Here is a 21,405-nt window from a genome sequence, read left to right on the forward strand (position 1 = left end):
TCAGTCAATTATAACGCTTAATACTGCACGAGTCTCAGAAGAAAATATAACATTTCCACAGAAATACTCATACAGTGAATAAAAACAGTAGCCCCAAGTCAGTATGGGAGTAGCTATGAAGTTAAGAAACTCTAGTGTTGGGTTCATCCTCTTACATTATGTTACTCATGTGCCCTGACCGAGCCTTTTAACCTTAAACTGATAGAAAAGACTCTAATGATGGCAGTGGTTAATGATGTATCTAGCTGAGTAATGAGCTGAGGTAATGATCGTGCTGCTGATGAGACGTTTAATGGCTAATACATTTGCTCTGCTAACGCTGCTAAGGCTAGGTGAGAGTGATAAGGCCTTGAATAATGAATGAGTGTCTTAGAATAGAGTTGACAAAGACTGTGTGTGAGTAATCTTATTCATGTTTTCGTATGATTAAGCCTGCCCTATTAGCAGGCCTAGGATACATAGGATATCGGATCCTGCTTACTTCTCCTAGGACAACTTCCTCAGCCCTTCCAAGCTTCCTCGTTTACTAACCCCCCCCCCCCCCGTCTCCATTTCCTTCATCAGACGCTCTCCATTAATCCTGGACTATTTCCTTAGCTTCATTGCTAGTTTATTCTTGTTGCTATTATTGTTGCTAGCTTGCTTTTTGTTTTGCTTTTGGAGTTTGCACTTAAACCTGGACCTGCCTGTTTCCTGTTACCAGGAAGCTATTAAATGCATAATAAGCTAGCATGTGGTTGTACTATCTTACTGTGCCGCTCCAGATTGCAAATAGTATAAACATAGTAAGTATGGCAAATCTTTACCATTTCACTGCTTCCCAATTGAACAGCAACAATGGATAGTGAAATTCAGGAAGGGCATTCGGCCATACGTCATGTTTAAACAAAATATTTTAGAACCCATAAGTTACCGTAAGAACACAGCTAACATTAGCATTAAGCCACTTCCTAGCTAACACTATTGTTTCATAGTGTAATATGATAAGATGGGAAAGGCTTAAATTCCTAGCTAATGTTAATGTTAGCTAGCAAAATGTAATGTTAGCTAGGAACTTTAGCTGTTATCTAATAGAAGAAATAGGTTATTAAATATGTTATCACTTAAAATATGGCCTTTTATCCATCCAGATTTTCACTATCAATTAGTTGTTTCCTCAATTATTCAATTTGCAAACCTGGAACACAGCTAAAGGACCTAGCAACATTTGAGCTTAGCATCAGGGGAAAATGGCCGCCATGTGAATATGTTGAATTGTTGCCTGTTACAGTTTGCATTTGGGTCCTTCCTTCCTGCCTGCATTCCCCACTGTGACAGTAAAACGAAGCAACCAACTGGTGAACAAAGTAAAGTATTAAGAAGCTAAATAGGTGCCTGCTTGCTAACTTGCTAAACTTAACTGAACGTTGTGTCTTAACTTGTTGTGCTGTCCCAAGTGGCCAAAAACATTAACTAATTCAGGTTAAAGGCTGTTTTGGTTTCAGTGTGAAGTTAAGCAACAGTCAGGGTGTGCATTTTGTTCTCAAAATGATAGAACAAAATTGTGTCCTTACCGTTTTCATGCCTACGATGGACTGCTCAACCTTGGAGACGTAGGTGACGTGGTCTTCATTGGAGCGTAACTCCCTCTGTTGTATTCTTTCGTAGATTCCCACCACCATGTCTCTGGGGATGTCTGCTCCGTCATCCACACCTAAGATGGGAATAAGCTTGTTACTCATAAGTACACACCTCACAGAGCAGTTGCTTTTAAATTTACAAGACATCCCAGTCCCTCAGAAGGAATATGGAGTGACTAATGAGGTACAGGAGCCAAAGTGTGACTACTTACACATATGGCTGTATCTATATTGTACTGACACATATTAACCTTGTCATTAAATGAGCAAAGAGTGGAAACAAATCCCATATTCGGCGTGGAAGAGAGCTCTTTCTTTCTGTCTCCTCCTCATCTTTGACTTTGACTCTCTGTCTTTCATTGTCCATTACCTGATGACAGAAGGCGATGTAAAGAGGAGGTTAATAGGCAAGCGAAAGGTTAACAGTCGCAGATGATTTTCTGTCTGGAAGACAGTGCAGTTCAAGGCCGTGGCATTTCATCGCCGGTACAGCTGCATGTCGTTACGCTGAAAGGTTGCCCTCGAGATGCTCCCCATTCTATGCAAACAGCTGTACCGCGCTGTGTGCTACATTGAGTTTTCAATGGGGCAGGATGTGTTTGCAGAAAATGAAGCCGCCACAAGAGATGCCGATGACAGTGAGGCACACTGGGACACCGCTGAGACATCGCTGCACATTATGGAGTCGCAGGGAGAGGAGGAGATGTCCAGGGGGAAATGTGTGTAAAGTGTCAGATTAATAAGTTACAGGGTTTTGCTGAGTGTCTCTTTTTTTTCACACTGTCTTTGCACGTGTCATGGCTTTTTAGCTATGCTATCAGTGTGGCTCTTTGCATGGTCATTCTGGTTGATGGTCCACCTCATTGTACAACATTTCAATCCATCAAACAGCTGTTGAGATATTTTACTCTGGACTACATATTCCTGGTTCTCAGAGGATTAACCCCAATGGCAGCTGGTCTTCAGGCTTTATATCCAGAACCATCAGCAGGATCAAATTTTCCTCTTATCCTGTGAAACATCTCAACAAATCTAGTAGATGGATCTGCACAAAGTTCTTAGACATTCATGGTCCCCAGATGATTAATCCTACATATAATTACTTTGGTCATCAGCAAACGTTTCCTTTACGGCCACCGCAACATTGGTTTTGATTGAAATATCTCAACGACTGTAAGATGGATTGACCTTAAATTTGGTAGAACCATTCCTATTTTGCTTGCAATGCATTCGATAAACTTTGGTAACCTGTTGACTTTTCATGTGGCGCCATCATTGGGTCAAAATTTCCATTTTTCTAAACATCTTGCGTATAAATACCTGCAAATGTGACACACTTGTGCTAATGAGCAAATGCTAAAGATGGTGTACAGATTGGTAAACATTGGACCTGCTGAACATGCAAAAGATGAGCATGTTAGCATTGTCATTGTTAGCATAGCTAGCTGCTAGCATAGCGATAGTGTGGTTTCTAATTTGCACAGAGTTAACTTGATTTTGTACGTCCTTAACATGAGCTGTTGTTCATCAATAAGCCGACTTTACACTTGGGATTATGACAACAAGAGCAAACAGGGTCAAGCATCAGGGGAAACATGGCAACACGACGCATCCTGTACATATTTTGAACTTTTAATGAGCTGCCATAATGGATTAATGTATGGTGGAAGCTGGTTCATATTAGAACAGGCCATTGTGGACCGGCTTTAACACTGACAGTCTGTTCTAATTGAGATAATTAATGTTCCATAGCTCTCCATTACTATTGGTTTGTGGTCCATAATTGCATTTCACCTCAGCCAATTAGTAGAGTGAGCTATTCTTCTGTCAGTGTCCATGAGAGACGTGAGTGAGGAGAAAAGAGGAGACAGAAACGTAGAGAATATAAACCAGGAAAGACAGATGAATAAACAGACAAAATAATAGTCTGACAGAGACCAAACAAGATAAGAGAAAAGAGCGAGACAGAGAAAACACAGTAAACCGAGCAGAAGACAAATAGAGAGGCCAGGAGAGAGTGGCACATTTTAATTTGCATAAGATGCCGAAATTGATTTTCCAACTTAATTTAATTGTGGGGAACAGTCTGGATGAATCTATTAAAGTTGTTCTGCTTCGACCTCAGCGTTCCCTGATTGATTGTGCAGAGGGAGAGCAAAACTACGACGCTCCTGTCTCGTACTCAACGCTCGCCAAATGAGCATCTGTCTGCATACGGGAGGCAAGAATTACAGGTGCTCTCTGTCTGCGTCGCTATGAGAAGTGAATATGTAAAGCAAGGCGGGCAGAAAATGTAACCTTATTTTTATCACCTTAATTTATACAGGGTGTTTGATTGAATACAGATTCAAACGCTGTTGCAGACGGACTCTCTTTACTGATTCATCTGTGGGTACGCTGCCGAAGTCAAAGCCCTCAACAGGAGATATGAAGATGCGTGATATGTTTGATTTTTACTACTTGTTGCAAGAAATCCAAACTTTCACTCCCTTAATGTGTCTGTAACACTGTGTCACTCACCTCTTAGGTTGCGTATGAAGTCCTCCAGCATCATCTTACGGTCGGGCTTGATGTTGGGACTGTACATGTCGGTGTTGAGCAGGATGATGGCGAAGGCCAGGATGAAGATGGTGTCTGGGTTGTGGAACTGCTGCACGATGTCGGGGTTACACATGCAGTAGCGCTGACTGTAGAGGAGATAAAGAAGTGGGTCAAGTGGGTAAAATTTTATGCAAGAAGGGGCGGCCAAAGGATAAAGAAGGTGGAAACGAGAGGGATAAAAAAATGTGGGTCATGACAGAGGACACAAACATGGAGGAATTACAGAGAGGGCGGGAGAGGAGGATAATTACACATAGAGGGATAAATTAGAAAATTATAAGAGACAGATAAAGGACGGAAAGAAAGGGATAACAGATGGGATAAATACACAGAGAAAACATTATCGTTTTAACATAACATGCTCATAAATGCCCTTTTACAAGTTGAGCATCAGAGTGTCCCGCCAAAATAAGATGCAGCTTTAATTTTGCTTGCGCCTTCATAACAATAAACCTCACAGTGGGCGCTCTGCTGATACTACGTCTCTGGATTGAATGGTTAATTGAAATAAGCATTAGAAAAACTAAGGGTGCATTTATCGTAGGAGAGTCCGCTGAGATTTAACCTCATATAAATGGTTCCCAAACATTTATGGGCCCTGTTGCTGGATTTACGCAGGTTTTCCTCGTACAACAGAGAAGATAAATGACGTTTGAAATCTGAATTCCCTCACTAAGGCACTTTTTTGTTAAAGAATGTGACAGAGACCAGACTTACTGTGATGTACTTCCAACCACACCCTTAAATATAAGAGGTGGAGAAGGGAGATGCCAGCGCGTCGTGAGATTTGTAGCTTTTATAGCTGTTTGCATGTGAGCGTGTTTAAGAAAAAAGAGCCCACATGGGGAGAGAAAAATTGTCGCTGTCTCTGTAAGGTGTATGGATACTTCCTGGTTAGGCATGAATAATACAATAGTACAACCTCGACTGCTTATGAGTAATCAGACACAGCTCTATGCGGAACAACGAGAAGGCGTGTGTGTTCGTGTGTTTGTGGCCCCCCTGTGGGCTCTCTATTGGAGTGTATACTGTAATGGTTACTTTAATCAGTCATCATTTCCACATCGGGGCTGTAGCAGTGTTATGCAGACCTGCTGAGCCGCATGATTGGAATCTAATGTCTCTGTGGGATAAAGACGCACACATTGGTATGCACACAGTACACTCATACCAACGTTTCAACACAAGAGGAGAAACAAAGCTTGTGTTTGTGCACATGTGCCTGTTTTTATATATGTCTCATCTGTCACCGTTCGCTTTTACAGTGAGCTCACAGCATTTAAGCTTTTAAAAGTGCAACGAAAATGCTGCCTTAGGACTTTTTTGGCCCCATATGTTGCCTGTCAGGTTACTTATAAGATGCCCTACCTTCTGGATGGGGATTGTTGAGGCTGTATGCACCTTGTGAGGAAGAATGTAGACTCTTTATAAGGCTGATAAACGTCCCCCAAAACTGCTATTCATTTTGAGAAAACAAGCTTTTTATTCTCCTGAAAAGACAATAAAACTATCATGCAGTAAACATTGCTCTTTGTAGGAGGCATAAAATCTTACTTGCTGAGCTTAATGGATTGTTGTTAAGAGAATTATTGTTAAATAAAAAAAATAAATTCAAAAGTAGGATTCTATTAAGGTACTTTTAAATGACAAGCCTGTCGATACAATATTATCACGATAAGATATTACCACGATACAATATCATGATACGATATTATCACGATACAATATCACGGTACGATATCATAACGATATAATATCACGATACGATATTATTGTGATATATCATCATAATACGGTATTATCACGATACAATATCACGATACGATATTATCATGATACGATATTATCATGATACTATAAAATTGCAAAACATATCGTGAATAAACATTTAGGATTGTTTTATGAGAAAATATTGCTATAGCAATAAATTACCTTATTTACCTGTAATTTATTCAAAGAAAACTTGAAAAAAAGGATACAATTTTCATCCTCCTTTTTTCACTTAAACCATATTTACTCCAGCAAAATAGGATTGTCCAGCAGACAAACTGAACATAAGACCCTGAACATGTGTTATAGTCTACAAAGTCCAAATATAGTGTTGGAAAACACTATGTGGATTACTGTACAGTTACAGGTACAGTGTATTGAAGATTTAACTTGTACGAAAAAGTTATGCAGCCCTTCAGCAAAGGATTATTAAGGTTAAATTACGGTTAAAATTGAAGATAAATAATCAAGTCTCCATCTTTGTGTTGACCAACATACTAGCAATCCCACTGACCGTGACCTCCGCTGAACTTGCTCGAGGAAAACTAAACACCATCTAGTGGACTGAAAAGCAATTGTTTTCATAACTTTAGTGCTAAACAATGTAAATTCAACTCCATGTAACAATACAATATTGCTACATACTTACTATAGTGATTTTTATACCACCACCCCTAGTGAGTATTTGGTTATTCCATTTATATGCAGCATGTTTTTTTTTTGTAAATTAACAATATGGAAAATATAATATCCATTTTAATCTTAATTATTATTTGCTAGATTATGTGCTTAGATTATATCCTGTGTTGTGTCTGCACGTTAAGCAGCACTGCTTTCATGTGTGTTCACCCTCTTACAGTATTTGTTTAAGGCTGTTAATGACAGGGCTGCACACAGATGCTGCTTCACATCTCGGTGTCTGAAAACCTCAACTCGACAGATACTAGTAATTATGCCCTTCTCTGTAAACCCTAAAGTACTGTAGCACCATGCAGTGAAAAACATCAATTTACGCCGCTCTCTATCTAAGTGTGCTCTTACGCAGCACTGAAAGACATGGAAAAAAAATACCCACCAAACATGAAAATGAGAGGGTAAAATGGAACATGATGCTTCCCACTGAAATAGATTTGGCAGGCTTCAAAATTTTGGCATTTGTGGCTGTCTTCCAAACCAATTTCGATTGCTAAACACGGTGTAATCCAACTGTCATTATGTCCTCAGTGAGGCTGGAATCTGCTGAAAGATTACACAAGATGCTTGATCTTTATCTTTAATAACATAACAGAAAAATGCAGTGATTGTGTGTGACTGTAGGGTGAGTAAATATGGATGTCTGGATATTACTCTGAAAATCTAAATCTGCAGCGTTGGGAGCCGGCTCATATTTGCTCATTCATTAGCACACTGACGCAGCAGATACCGAGGCTGCTGGCTGCTTTTCACTTTTCCCCCCTCACTCTTTTTTTAACTGCTGCTTCAAATCCCCTTCACTTACTTTAGAGATTTCTCTCTTTCTGCGTGTGTATGTGTGCGTTTTTGGAGGCATATCAAAGCCCAGGAGCAGGGGAGGCAGGCACAGAGAGGCAGCGACGGTTATGCAACGCTGGTTATTTATAAACCTTCCTACCCTCTCTCCTTTTCTCCCCTTGCTTCCTTCCTTTTCCCACTTCGTGTCTCCTCACCCCTCTGCTCCAGAGCCAATGTCCAAACATCACCAGTGCCAACCTCTCTGCTCACTGGCTACAACAATGCTGCTGTTTTTCTCCTCATTGGGCATCTCTACAACTGTGACAGGTGGTTGTTACTCCAGAGGGGCTACGGCTAACGGTTAGCGTTAACAAGCAGTGGCACAGCTGCACTGCAAATTGTCTCTGTCGCAAATTGTGGCTGGAAATTACATGCTTGGCTATTCAGATGGGGGCTGAATTATTAACTCTTTTGTGTTCGAACAAAAAGAATAGAAGAAAATATTTTTTTTTGTTTTTGTCAGAGGCAATGTGGAGAGATAATGTGATTTGACTGATGAGGTCATACCTATGTTTTCAATGTTTCCATTATTTTTCCATTACTCATTAGATATAGAGGATTTTGTGTCTCTTTCCATGTGCATGAATATTGTGTTTGTCTGATTAAATTTTGTCATACTAGCTTATTGTGACTGATAAAATGTAGTCAGCTTGTTGTCATGCCCCCTCTCTGTGTATTTGTCCAGCACAGCTGTGCGGTACCTCTGGGAAAAAAAATAAACGAAGCCTAATCTCACCTCTCACGAAAACAAAAAATAAAGTCACATTTGTACCTCTCAGCACGCCATCAAAACTTGATGTGGGCACATTTCAACATCAAAAGACCTGTGACTTGCATCTTAAAGCACGGCAAGACAAGTTTGGCCCAGAGGTAATTTTTGAGTGACAGTGCTTCATTTCACTTTTTACACCCACACGAATATCAGCAAGTAGAGAGTTACAAAAGAGGAGAAAATACATCACCAGCAAGTCAAATGAGGGATATTTTGCATAACCTTTGCTTGGAAAGTGAGAAAAGAAAGAGAAAAGTTCGAGTTGGATATGAATATTAACACACTGCTGTTCATAGTCAAATATCTGGTTCTTGCCTGTCTGTTCACTATAGCAATTAAGCCTGTCAAGTATCCATTTCCGCACAGCACATAATGAAAACATGGCGGATTCACCTCTTGAAATGTCTTACTTATTTTTAGACAACAGGTGCTTGATTTCAGAAATTTCTAACATTAGATGAACGTAGCCTTCTTATTTGAAGCTGGTGAAAGATTTTATAAACTGTAGCTTGTTAGCTAATCAAGCTAGTGTTAGCTTGATTTCAGAAAGAATTAACACTAGAAAACACAGGCTTCTTATTTGAAGTTGGTTAAAGATTTTATAAACTGTAGCTTGCTAGCTAATTAAGCTAGTGTTAGCTTGATTTCAGAAAGAATTAACACTAGAAAATGCAGGCTTCTTATTTGAAGTTGGTTAAAGATTTTATTAACTGTAGCTTGCTAGCTAATTAAGCTAGTGTTAGCTTGATTTCAGAAATAATTAACACTAGAAAATGCAGGCTTCTTATTTGAAGTTGGTTAAAGATTTTATAAACTGTAGCTTGCTAGCCAATTAAGCTAGTGTTAGCTTGATTTCAGAAAGAATTAACACTAGAAAATGCAGGCTTCTTATTTGAAGTTGGTTAAAGATTTTATAAACTGTAGCTTGCTAGCTAATTAAGCTAGTGTTAGCTTGATTTCAGAAAGAATTAACACTAGAAAATGCAGGCTTCTTATTTGAAGTTGGTTAAAGATTTTATAAACTGTAGCTTGCTAGCTAATTAAGCTAGTGTTAGCTTGATTTCAGAAAGAATTAACACTAGAAAATGCAGGCTTCTTATTTGAAGTTGGTTAAAGATTTTATAAACTGTAGCTTGCTAGCTAATTAAGCTAGTGTTAGCTTGATTTCAGAAAGAAGTAACGTTAGATTAAAGCAGACTTCTTATTTGAAGCTGGAGGAAGATTTTATAAACTGTAGCTAGCTAGTTAATTAAGCTAGTGTTAGCCTAATGAGTTGGTTGAAAATGCTGTCTATGACTGACTTTTTAATATTTCCAACCAAGAACTGTATGAAAAGGGATTAGCACTTGTTGGCCTCAATGCATTATGCTAAAAGAGTGATGCTAAAGCTACGTGTTTTGGCAAAAAGTTAGCACCACAGAGGCAGCAGCTGCAGCGTCAATATGTTTTTTTCATCTATCCACGCTACCCAAATATCAAGGAAAAATATTATGCTAACATAACAACCCTTAGCTGCCTAACATTAGCTAACATATTTTGACAGGTTGTTTGTTAAAAACATTTAAAGTTCAAAAGAGAAAATGGCTTTTAAGAAGAGACTAACCATGTGTCTGATTTTGCAGCGCTGTCTTGGTTGAGTTTTGCCAGAGTTGCAAGAGAGTATACAACAGGGCCTCTGATGTTAGCTTACATTCTGATATAGCATCAGATTCCCCAGTGAGTAAATGCTACAGTTGCGCTGGTCGTGAGTTATTTAACAACCTGTCACCACAAATAAAAATAAGCAATGCTTCTTGACCTTGAACATAAAGCGGTGACGATTACTATAGTTAGCTAGTTAACTGGACATGCTAACAGTAGCACATTTAACCTATTCCCTACGCTTTCTCACTTGCCATGTAGCAAAGTCTATAGCTTGATACTGAAGCTATGATAGGACATCCGGGTAGAGCTTTTAAAGAGCTTTAATACAAGATAACAATATCCATATTAATAGAAATTCTATAGAAATGGCAGAATGTGCTCGCCTTATAATACAAGTGAGAATACTGCAAGAGAGACCCAGACTCCCACGGCTAATGCTTTCTATAATTACCTGAAGGCCTCGATAAGACGTTCCACCTTCTGGGCTTCTCCCTGGACACGAATGTGGGCCTGAAACTTCCTCAGTGCTTCGTCTAACTCCATTCCTGAGAAGTCCATTTCATCCACCACACAACTGTTGAGCAAAAGAGCAGAAAAAGGGAAAATATATTGAAATTATTAGCAATATATAAACATGATAAACCCAAGATATAAGATGTAGCAGTACCCGGCCACAGCACCTCTCTGCTAACTGCAAGTATTAGCCATGCCCGGACAGGGGATTAGACTGTGCCCGCCTATCTTCTCTGTGCCACAGAGACACACACGTACTTGCATACAATCCCTCCGAGCAGAAAATCCTCCCATTACCTGACAACCTCGGCTTAATGACTTTAATTAAAATAAGCAAAATATCCCGTCCAATGAGTTCAGGGGGGATAAATACAACGTGGGCGCTTCGGAGGTGAAATGAGGTTTTGAAGCGGAAGGTGACTTTGGAAAACGAGTCGGGAGGTTTAAAAGTTTTTCCTCGCTTTGATGTGAGATGTTCTATCAAGGTACAAAGTGGCACGATAATCGAACTATGAAATTAAAGTTTTTTTCTGAACTCGGATTGGCTTTCATGTGGTTTGAGCTGAACTCATCCACACAAATTTAAGATCAACTTTATCTTCGCGGCTGTTGATGGTTATGGATGGCATGTTCGGAAGTAAGACCCAGCTGATCTGAAAACGCTTTAAACATACAGTACGTAGTTGTTTTAAGATATCGTTTTCGCCCCGTGATCTCTTCTGTTTGTTGTACCACAGGAAACACTGGGGAGCACGCACGTTCAGAGACACCACATGAAGATTGATCGCTGTGAACAAAGAGAGTTAATGAGGTGAGTACTTGTTTGTGGCACATGCTGCTCGAGCAGAAAACAGTCAAATCGCTGAGTCTACAGAAACAACATTAGATCACAGCAAAACCTGCTCCTCATAAGAATACTATGAACCGTATACTCTTTCATTAATAACTATCTCTAGCACTTCTCCCATACTATTACATCTCCTACTGTCTATTAATTTTTTCTTATTAATACTTTTACTTAGTACAGATATTCAGTATAACAGCACGGCCTTGAGTGTGATAATGCTTTTATACAACAGTTATACAACCAGCAAATAGCAGTAAAATAACAACAGATTACTTTTTGCTCCACCAACTCAACTAGTTCCACGCTTCACTTCACTGAAACTTTTGTTGCCAAGCAACCCAAACATTCTCCTGCACTCAGGTTACCACAGATCCACTGTGTTTTTTATCATGTACATTTATCTGTAGGTTTAACTTCATTATCAACCAGTGAAATAAGAGTCTGTGTGATTCAGAGGAACCAGCTTGATTAATGTAGACATAAACGGTCTGCTGTGATGTTAACAGTATTCAGAACACGTGGCTGAGGCGGAGTGATACACAGAGTGAAAAGTCCCAGTGATGTTATACTATATTAGCACTCATGGAATGCCTCTTGTCCAATCAGATTACTTGATTGGAACTAACTGTTGTATAAATTTGTATGTGGTATTGTGACTTATGTCTACTACAGTAATTAGTAGATGCTGATACTTTATCATATTTACTGATACACTTACAGGTCATGTATCTATACGAAGATACAGCTTAAAGTGCATCTTCACAGTGACTCTGACTTGATCCTCCTCTTGATCACCTCTCCTGACTGCCGAGCCTCTCTGATCGCCCTCTTCACGACTCACTTCCTCACTCCACCACAACCACCCTCTCTCTCTCTCTCTCGTCTTCCTCGCCTGTCACTCCTTGTTTATGTAACGTCAGGCGCGATGCTCTCTAGCCTGAGTACATCACTCCTCTCCTTCCTTCTCTCTCCCACACACTTGCACGTATACACATACTGTTTACATGCATACACTGTTTTGATCTGTATGCAGTACCTGGCGGGGAAATAGACACATCTGGCTTGAATTATATGTTTGCAAAGCTGTGACAGCAGGTTCACACACATATGCAAATAAAAATGAAATGGCAGGCCAGATGGAACCATATTTTAGCAACCAATGACACTGAAAACAGATCTCATTTTTCCTGCTAAACAAGCACTCTACATTATCAGTAAATGAGTCCTCCGGGTGCCACATTTCTTGGAAGCTAAATCTATAACCACAATTTGGCTTAATTGACTTGAGGCATTTTAACTGTTGTTGTTTATGCTCGAAGAAATGGGAGGAGAATGAGGCACGATTAGCTTTATAAGGACAGGATATATTCGGTTATACACCAGGCAATGCAAAGAAAACACAAATATAGATCCACATGCATCCAAACCTTCCCTACAGACACACAAACGGAGGTCACATGCTCTCACGCACACACATTCAGGCTCAGCGAATCAACATGAGTGATTTTCACATTAGGCTGCAATCCCTCACCCGCTCTCCTGTGACTACACTTTATCGAAAGTGCTCTCACACACACTTTGCACTCTCCTATCATGTTCCTCTTCAACATTCGCTTCCACTCAGAGCGAGGCTGTATGACTGCTCTGTCGGAAAATCGGGAAAAAATATACTTCTATATGTCGTGTATCTGCGCTGTGAATGCCAGTTCGAAGCCTTAAAAGCATTATGATGTTAATACAATGTATTTGGAAGCAAGGTAGTGTCCATTTAAGGTTACGTAGATATTAGATGAGAGCGACCGCAGGCGCGCAGCTTTGAGGAGTGCTGTGTCGTGTTTGTCCGACCCCGCTAAGACTAAAAGTGTTCTCGGTTTGATAACTTGGACAAAAAGGGGACGATGAAAGAAAGATCGGCTGTACCTCCTCTGGGCTGATATGCAAATTTGGAGGTAATTGGCGAATAGGAGAATGTAATGGAATAAGAAAAGACAATTACTGAGATAAAATAAGCAAGGTTTTGATAAAAAGAACAGAGAAAAGGGGGAAAACTAAGCAGTTTAAAGCATTTGATCGCTAATTATTAGTAGTTATAATTCTTGTTCTATAAACCCACTGAGTTTATTTAATGTTTTTTGTCCTTTATTTTTATTTAGATTTAAATTAACTTCTTGACAGTCTCCGTTTTGTTGTCCTATGGAGCCAATTGCTTTAAAATACAAATGTTTACTCGTTTAGCTAGCTTTACACACAAGTCAATTAAAGAGCTAATCTGGTGCGTTAGCTTGGCTTAGCCTCTCTGGTGGACAAACGACAGTCTTCAAGATAATTACTTTAAAGAACAGACTTTTGTAAACAGGGAAAACAGTTATATGTTATGTTTGCAACAGTGCGTTTTGGATAGCTTTTATTTAAGCCTCAAAAGGCATTGAGGCTTCCCTCATTTACAAGCTAATTCTATTGTAGAGAAAAGAGTTCTAAGACTTATTTCCAGAAAGTTCTAATGTCATTTTTGAAAAGAGAAGTTATCTTCTGATTGATTAATATAATATGGATCAGCATCACAATGAGTCCGGAGCTTAGGATCAGAGACCACCACAACACCCTAAAGGACAAGAGCTGAAGGGTTTAAGAATAAGATAAGATGGTTGCATCATGGGAGGTGTAGGATTCAAAATTTTTCAACATAGGATTAAAGGATAAGGATTAAAAGTCTGGATATCTGGGCATCTGCTGTTTCAATTCTAACCATTCTTTTAAAAATCTGTCTCTTGTGAGTTTCCTAACGTTATGGAACTACAATATGAAATCACTGGAGGGACCCTTTAATACACTCTAAAACCTGCATTGATTCATGTACAGCACACTAGCTTCTGCAGCTAACTGTGTGTAAACAGACCAAATGTCAACCAACAAACACAAATTCACAAAGAGCACTGCCGAACAGAGAACATTGTTTGATCTGAGATCTAATTTAAAGATGGCACAAGCCAAACTAAACTACAGATAAAAAAAACAACAAGACAAGGAGCTACATTTTCCGCTGTTCTGCTGACTTGGGATATAAAAACAAAAACCTTATATTTACATTATCTGATTGATGTGATAAAAGAAGCTAAAAAACAAAAAAGGGAAGTCAAAGTTTTTATTTTATTTTCTAACTAAACAATAAAAGCTTTGACATAATCGTCCGAGGCTAAAGACTAAAATGAATCTGTGCACAGTAAAGCTAAGGTATCAACCTGACTTGCCACAGATACATAGAGACTTCTAATGCAAAGGATTTTCCTTGTGCCAAATCCCCTATCGAATCCAGCCCTGTAGTTGACCCTGACCTCTGATCGCCCAGAAAATGGAGGGATTACCGAGGAGAATCACCTTAAGAGGAGCGTTAAATGATCCTACAAACCGCTTCAGGAAATAATGTGCGCTACTCACTCTAGGACGTCTCTGTTGAAGGGCTTCTTGCTGTTTCCGAGGAACTCTCCGATCATCTGTCGGCTCAGGCCCTTCCTCTGCAGCAGGAAGTGTGCGACGCCGATGGGTGTGTCTGGGATGAAGCCTCGAGAGATCAGGAACTGAAGGCCCTTGTCGGGGTTTCTGATACAAAAAGAGGAAAAAGAAAGGACTGAATGAGTAAAAGGGAATCTTTTTGGTGTTTTAATTCCTAAACATTGGTGGAAGTAGTTTGACTTTGACCAAAGATGTGCTCTTCAACATGCTTAACCCCACTTAGCAGCTGTAATACGACTTTTTATTCAGATTAACAGTTTCCAGGGGGAGGTATTAGTGACACACTCTTTATTTATTCATCATTTATTAACCATAATAGCTGCTGAAAGAGCACTGAGGACATTTAAAATAAATAATTTAAAAAATGATGCATTGCAGTAATGAGCTGGTCTGTAGGTTTGTCGCTCACTGTGAACACCTGCACAAAGTAAGAATCTCATCTGTATTCGTCCGTGAGCTGAATCGCAAAATTCATTTACTATTTCAAAACACCTCAATACACTGCTGAATTCAGAGGAGACTTGCAGAATCATTAAGGCTTGGGTGCAGCTTTAAATGAGTGTTTATATGCACTTTGTTCTCAGGTAGACTTGGAAGATTGTACATGCAACTAAAAAATGTAACTAAGACGGTTAACAGTAATGTATGCAGTTTAAATTTAAACTGAGACCATTTTTCTGGCAAAAAGAAAAGACAAATTGCAAACTAAACTGCCACCTGCAAAAGTTCTGTCATGATTTCTGTAATCTTCCTCATTATAGATGGGGAAAACAGAAAATTGAGAATGGAACCACAACTTTACCGCAAAAACACCGCAAATTGGGGATACAAAAGGATCATCTTATCTTAAAAAACACACTTCTTTTCTACACCAGAAAGCTAGTAATGACATATTATAGCAACCTTTAAAATACAGTGTAACTGCCATCAACAAGTGTGGAGCTACTGAAAGGCTAGCCACCACTAGATTGTAGCATTAAGCTACTGTTACATGTAGCGAGTTGTTTTATCAAATGGTTAGCCTTTCTTGAAAGCAAGACGATCTACTTTTGAATGAAGACATATGACATTATCTCCCTCATAAACCAATTAATTTTAAACGTTGCCGAAATGCTGTAAAAAGCCTATACACAGTAGTTCAGCTGCGACAGCAACTTGGTCTTCTACGACCAGTTGGTGGCTAATGTTAGCAAATCCCTATTTCACTGACATTAGAGTTAGCTTACTGCCTAAATAACCTTTCTCTACCTCTGCTACAGTTTTAGCACCATCAAGCCTTACAGTATTTGTTGCTGTGGCTAAAGTGACCGTACTCTTCCACCAACTGTTGGTTTCAGTTGAACATTCTGTTGCTAGTAGCAACCGCGACTGGCACTGTTCCAAAGCAGTTTAACTGACACTTTACTTTACTATTTTGTCAGCTATGTGACCAAGGAAGTATTGACATTGACATCTTTTATTAATACCCTTAAAATTTGCTTGTTGGAGCATATGTAGCTACAAATTTTTACCTTATGTGATTGTTGGTAGACCTACTTGTTGATTTATGCTAGCAGTTTACTAAGCTAGCTATTTTACCTGAGGCTAATGTTTTGCAACAGTATTCCAAATAACTGTGACTTACAGTTGCTAGCTAGCTTAACTGTTATGTATTTTACAATAAACTTAGACTCTTGGACTCTTACGAATGTTCAGTAGATTAATTACTGTGTTTTAGTTCTGTGTGTAGTGTTTGTGTGTATGCAAAAAAGCTTTTACTATTTTTGTAGTTTCATTGTTCCAACTCTTTTTTTTTTGTAGTTTAAGGTCTCTTATTTTTTCTGAGTTAAGCTTGCTAGTGAAGGTTTATTTAGCTGGATAATAAGGTGCATGTCCATGCCTATGCCTTCAGAATATTATTCAAACATCTTTCAGCTGATTCCCTTGCAGACGTTACTTATGTATGAACAAGGAAGTAATATCGTAACTATTTATAACCCTATTAGACACACAGGGTAGTTGCTCCAGGGAGGCTACCACATTGTTGCCACGGCTCTCGCTCTCCATTCAGTGTTTAAACCACAGCCTTTACATAACAGAGCCGTATGTGTGTGTACCACAGCTAATGGGTTTAGTAAGGCGAGGGCGGTACAGAGGGGAGGGGATGGGTGGGGGGATAAAGGGCAGGATAGCAGGAGGAAGCTGGAAGTCGACCAGACGGAGCAGATGTGCGGGAATGGGAACGTGAGGACAGAGAGGGAGGACGATGAGTGCCGCCTGAAAGCATCTGCTGCGACAGCCTCGGCACACTCTCAGCTTCAAGCTCGCCCCCTCAGCTGAAGGTGATGTCTCGCCAAACGAATTTGGCAGATATTACTCATTTGATGTTTGCCCAACAACAGATGGATCGCACATGGTGATTATTATTCGTAAGCAGAAGTGTAAGGAGGGATGATGATAGGGAAGGGAGGAAACGATGGAGAGAATCAGATGTGTGCTGCAGTAGACTGTCCTCATTAGAAAATCATAAGCAAGGCTGCTTGTTTAAATGCTGTTTACATTAGCCTGTTTACATTAGCCTGTTGTTATCAGGCGAATGATGATCGTCCTTTCTCCGGAGCGAAGGTGGATTTACTGCAATGTCATTATATCTCAGCACTGTTCAAATTCTATCTACGAGATGCTGCAACCTTGTCTCCTAGAAATTGTGCATATGAAGTTGTTTGCCACTTATATTTTAATGGGGACTGTAATTGTCACCTAAATTATGTGCAACCAGCCCATAAACATCGCCATAAAGTCATGCTCTAGGAGGCAGGGTTTCCTAAAGTCTATTCTGTTTCGAAAACCGACCTTTACCAAGTAGTTTTCGTCTCCTTATCGTGGCCAAAACTTCAATATTGAGTTGGCAGATCAGCAAAAAAGCGACCTCTTTAGTTGATTTATTATGAAGGCTTGTGGGCAGGTGATTCACAGCTGAAGACAAAAAAACTTACAAGGTTGACGTGTGAAAAGAGAACAGAGCGAAGTACAAAGACACACACACAAAACACAGAGGGAATGCAAGAGACGGTGCCAGACAGGACCCAGATGTCATGCTAAAAGCCAAACTCCCAAATGAACTGCAGCGTGCCCAAACATCTTTCTCCCTCAATCACATTTTTTCTCACCTTGCGCTCTCAAGCTATCATAAAAGCATATCTTACTTCAGCCATAACCTTATATACACTTTTATTGGCTCCCTATTTTAGATCTACTTCATCTGTGCGAGGTGTCCGTACCTCAGAGCTAGATGTGTTTTATGGCCTTCACAAGTTCTTAACTGTCAGCGCTGCACGTCGCCTATTTCTCCAGATGCACACATTTCAGTTTCATTACAAACCAGTGATAGATTGATGGCCCGGTTAGCGCCTCTGTCCATCTTTCTGAGTGGAAACACGATTGTGTGGTGTCACTGTAAACGCTTGGAAACCCAGAATCATTACAATGATGTAGACTTGCTGTTGCGAAGCGCTGCCCTTGTCTATCAACTATGCTTCTGCTGAAAAGGCAACAACATATGGCTGCTTTTCCCTTCCTTAGGTTAGCAGTTTAAAGAGCAGTGGTTTTGAACTACTACTTCTTCTACTATTTCAACTGTTTAACCATTAACTACCATGTTTTAATCATTTATTCATTTCATTTAGCTAATTTAGCCTGTTATGATTCTGATTAAGCTAATTATTAACGTTTTCATACTTTTAGCTATTAGCTATATGTCACTTTTAGCTAGAACTCCATTTATCTCCCACTTCACTTAAACTACCTTGTTTTCTTTAACCATTTACTTACTGTTTAAGCTCGCTATCTTATCCGTTTATGCCTTACTTTTAGCTAACTATTGACTGTTATCCGTTAGCCCACTTTAACTTAACTTATATATAGTATCACATTGAGTTATTTAACCATTTATGCTGTATTTTGGTATCACAACTGTTAATCCAACAATTTTACCACTTTTTTAGCTATGTTAGCTGTCTTGCTTTTCTATGAGCCTATGCGCTAACTTATTGCAACTACCCTCTATTTCAAACTCTAAATCCATAAATGTACCTGTTTTAACAATTTACCCATTATTTTAAGCTAGCTAACACTGGTGACAGTTATCCAATAGCCTACTTTTAGATAATTTTTTCAACACTTTAAGCTAATTCACCATTTATACTTGCTATTTCAATTGTTCATCCCTTGAGCTACCTATTTTAACCATTTACCAGTAATTTCAAGCTAACCATCTCCTATGTTCAAGCGTCACATTTAGCTAATTGTTGACGGTCTATTTCTACCATATATCCATCAGGCTACTTTTAGTTGACTTATTTCAACACTTTAAGCTTATTGACCATTTATACTTGCTATTTCAATTGTTAATCCATCAATTGAACTACCTATTTCAGCCATTTACCAATTATTCCAAGCTAACGATCTGCTCTGCGCATGCATCACATTTAGCTAAGTCTTGACTGTTATTCTTACTTTTATCTTATTTCAAAAACTTATCAACTCTATATTTAGCAATATAACTACTTATTTAAACCATATATCTATAATTTTAGCCGAATATCTCAAATGTTTATTCATTACTTTTATCTATTAACTATTTATCCGTTCGGTTTAGCTATAGCTAACTGTTTGAATTGTTAATTCATTTGTTTTAGCATTTTCACTCTAAGTTGCAACACACAGTATTTAGAAGTTAAAGCTGGCTCAATGTTTATTCATCATTAAATTGTAATTTCTTTTTTCATTTCAGTTGTGCTCTTCTCCAACCTTTGTATGTACCACCTGCCTGCAGAAGAGAATTCAGAAAAGCTTCCTCTGTTCGCCATCTGGATTTTAGATTTGTAATTATGTGCCGGGTCATTTAGCACCGAGGGCAGACTGTTAATACAGGCGAGCTTTGTGTATGCACAAACAAACCATACACATTTTTTTTTGCAGAGGCTCCCTCCTCCTGTCGTCAGGTTATCCCTTTGGAGGAGTTTGGCAGGCCTTGCTTTCCTGCTGGGTTAATTACCCTTCCTCTCTCTCCCACTCGCTTCACACTCACGCCTCCACCTATACATCTTATGTCACCTTGTATTTAATTCATAAAGCTCTGCTGCTGCTCCATTTTCACGCATGGAGAGTCGATGTGATTCCACCGCGAGCTGCTACAAAATCAGATCAATGCTTTCACTGCGTTTGAAGGTGGAAGTGAATTAAGGACATGTCTTACATGGTGGTATAAAATTGAAAATTAATGCACACAAAGAGGGAAATCTACTCAGGAATCTGTCATTATTGTCACATCCTCTCCTTTCTCTTTCCCTGCTGTAGGTTTGGTACCAGCTCCCTTGTGTGATGGCCGTGTCCTTGACAATCTCCCCTCCTGTAATGGAGTCATTGCTATTCCATCCACACTCAAGGTGGAAACTTTATCAAATGGTCCTCTCTCAACGTCTCCCCCTCTCTACCTTTCTGTGTCTCTTTCAGTTCCTCTCTGTTGCTCCTGCTCTCCATTTCCATCTCTCGCTGCTCCATTTTTTTATTCTCGCACTGTTGCACACACAGACGCCCAAAACTTCTGACTTTTCCTCTCTTTAATTTACTTCCTTCCCTTGCCTTTTTTATTTTTTAACTCCTCCTGCTACGGTGGGGGCACAGACCACCTGCTGAAAGACAAATACTCAAGCACTCTCACACATTACATTACCCGACTGTGTGCATATGAGAGAGCTTTCCTCTCCGCATGATCAAGCAATACCCAAGTTTTAGCCCCAAGCCAACAGCCCTGTTTAAGATGCAAAGGATACAACAGTGCAGGTATTAGAGGGAGGATATGAACTGGTGGAACTAATAAGCCTCAAGCTTGGTTTCCCTCTCTCTCCTTCCCTTCTTTTTGCTCCTCCCTTGTAGTCAGTTTATTAAAAGTCAGCTTATCTTTCAAGGTGTTTGATCGGGGGAATGAGAAGAGGGGATCGCATATAGACAGAAAGGGCTGTCATTTTCTGAAAATATCTCAAGAGTCACAGAAGCTCGTAATCAAACTGGGAGCTTTTTTAAACAGTCATAACAGTTGGGTTCAGTCCTCACTTCCCCTACAAAGATGTGTATTTAAAAATAAACTGCTGAGTGTTTCCAATAAAGCCTGAACAAACAGATAAATGCTACAGCCAATCTTCCTCCGCCGTTTAGACTGACACTATCAAAGCGGACATGTTTGAGAAGCTAATTGTACAGAGGATCGTAAAGTCTGAACAAGTGATCCTTTTTGTTTTAACTTGCAGGGACTTTGTAGGTCGACTTGGCAAGGCTGAAAGCTAGTAGGCAGGACTTCATCTTCATGAAATCAGCAAATACAAATACGTTTATGAAGTTACATGAGGTAGAAACAGATTGGATATTTTCTCCTCATTTGAGCGTGATTAAATCCTGACCTTAACTTGAACCACGTCTCTTTTAATTGTCACAGCACGACTCATTAAAGTAGTTTTGTGAATTTTATTTAACTTTAGCAGTTCAAAAACCTCATTTTCAAAAAGTCCTTCCAATTAAACAACAGATTATTTTTGTCTGTGCCTTTTTAGAACGACACATCC

The 21,405-nt window shown here is 39.4% G+C and overlaps 1 protein-coding gene across 2 annotated transcripts in view; it reads right to left on the reverse strand.

Annotated features, from left to right (window-relative positions):
- Positions 1–21,405, reverse strand: part of iqsec3a (IQ motif and Sec7 domain ArfGEF 3a) — a 112,138-nt gene that overhangs the window by 16,982 nt on the left and 73,751 nt on the right. For both annotated transcript variants that reach the window (XM_069670710.1, XM_069670711.1), the window contains 4 exons: positions 14,732–14,893; positions 10,388–10,510; positions 4,140–4,306; positions 1,554–1,693 (listed from right to left, as the gene is read on the reverse strand). In XM_069670710.1, coding sequence (XP_069526811.1) covers positions 1,554–1,693; positions 4,140–4,306; positions 10,388–10,510; positions 14,732–14,893 — 592 coding nt within the window. The remainder of the gene's footprint in view (positions 1–1,553; positions 1,694–4,139; positions 4,307–10,387; positions 10,511–14,731; positions 14,894–21,405) is intronic.

The sequence above is a fragment of the Semicossyphus pulcher genome, unplaced genomic scaffold (genome assembly GCF_022749685.1).
Source record: "Semicossyphus pulcher isolate SPU_LCO1_2020_fin unplaced genomic scaffold, fSemPul1.0.p SCAF_20, whole genome shotgun sequence".
NCBI classification, from domain to species: Eukaryota; Metazoa; Chordata; class Actinopteri; order Labriformes; family Labridae; genus Semicossyphus; species Semicossyphus pulcher.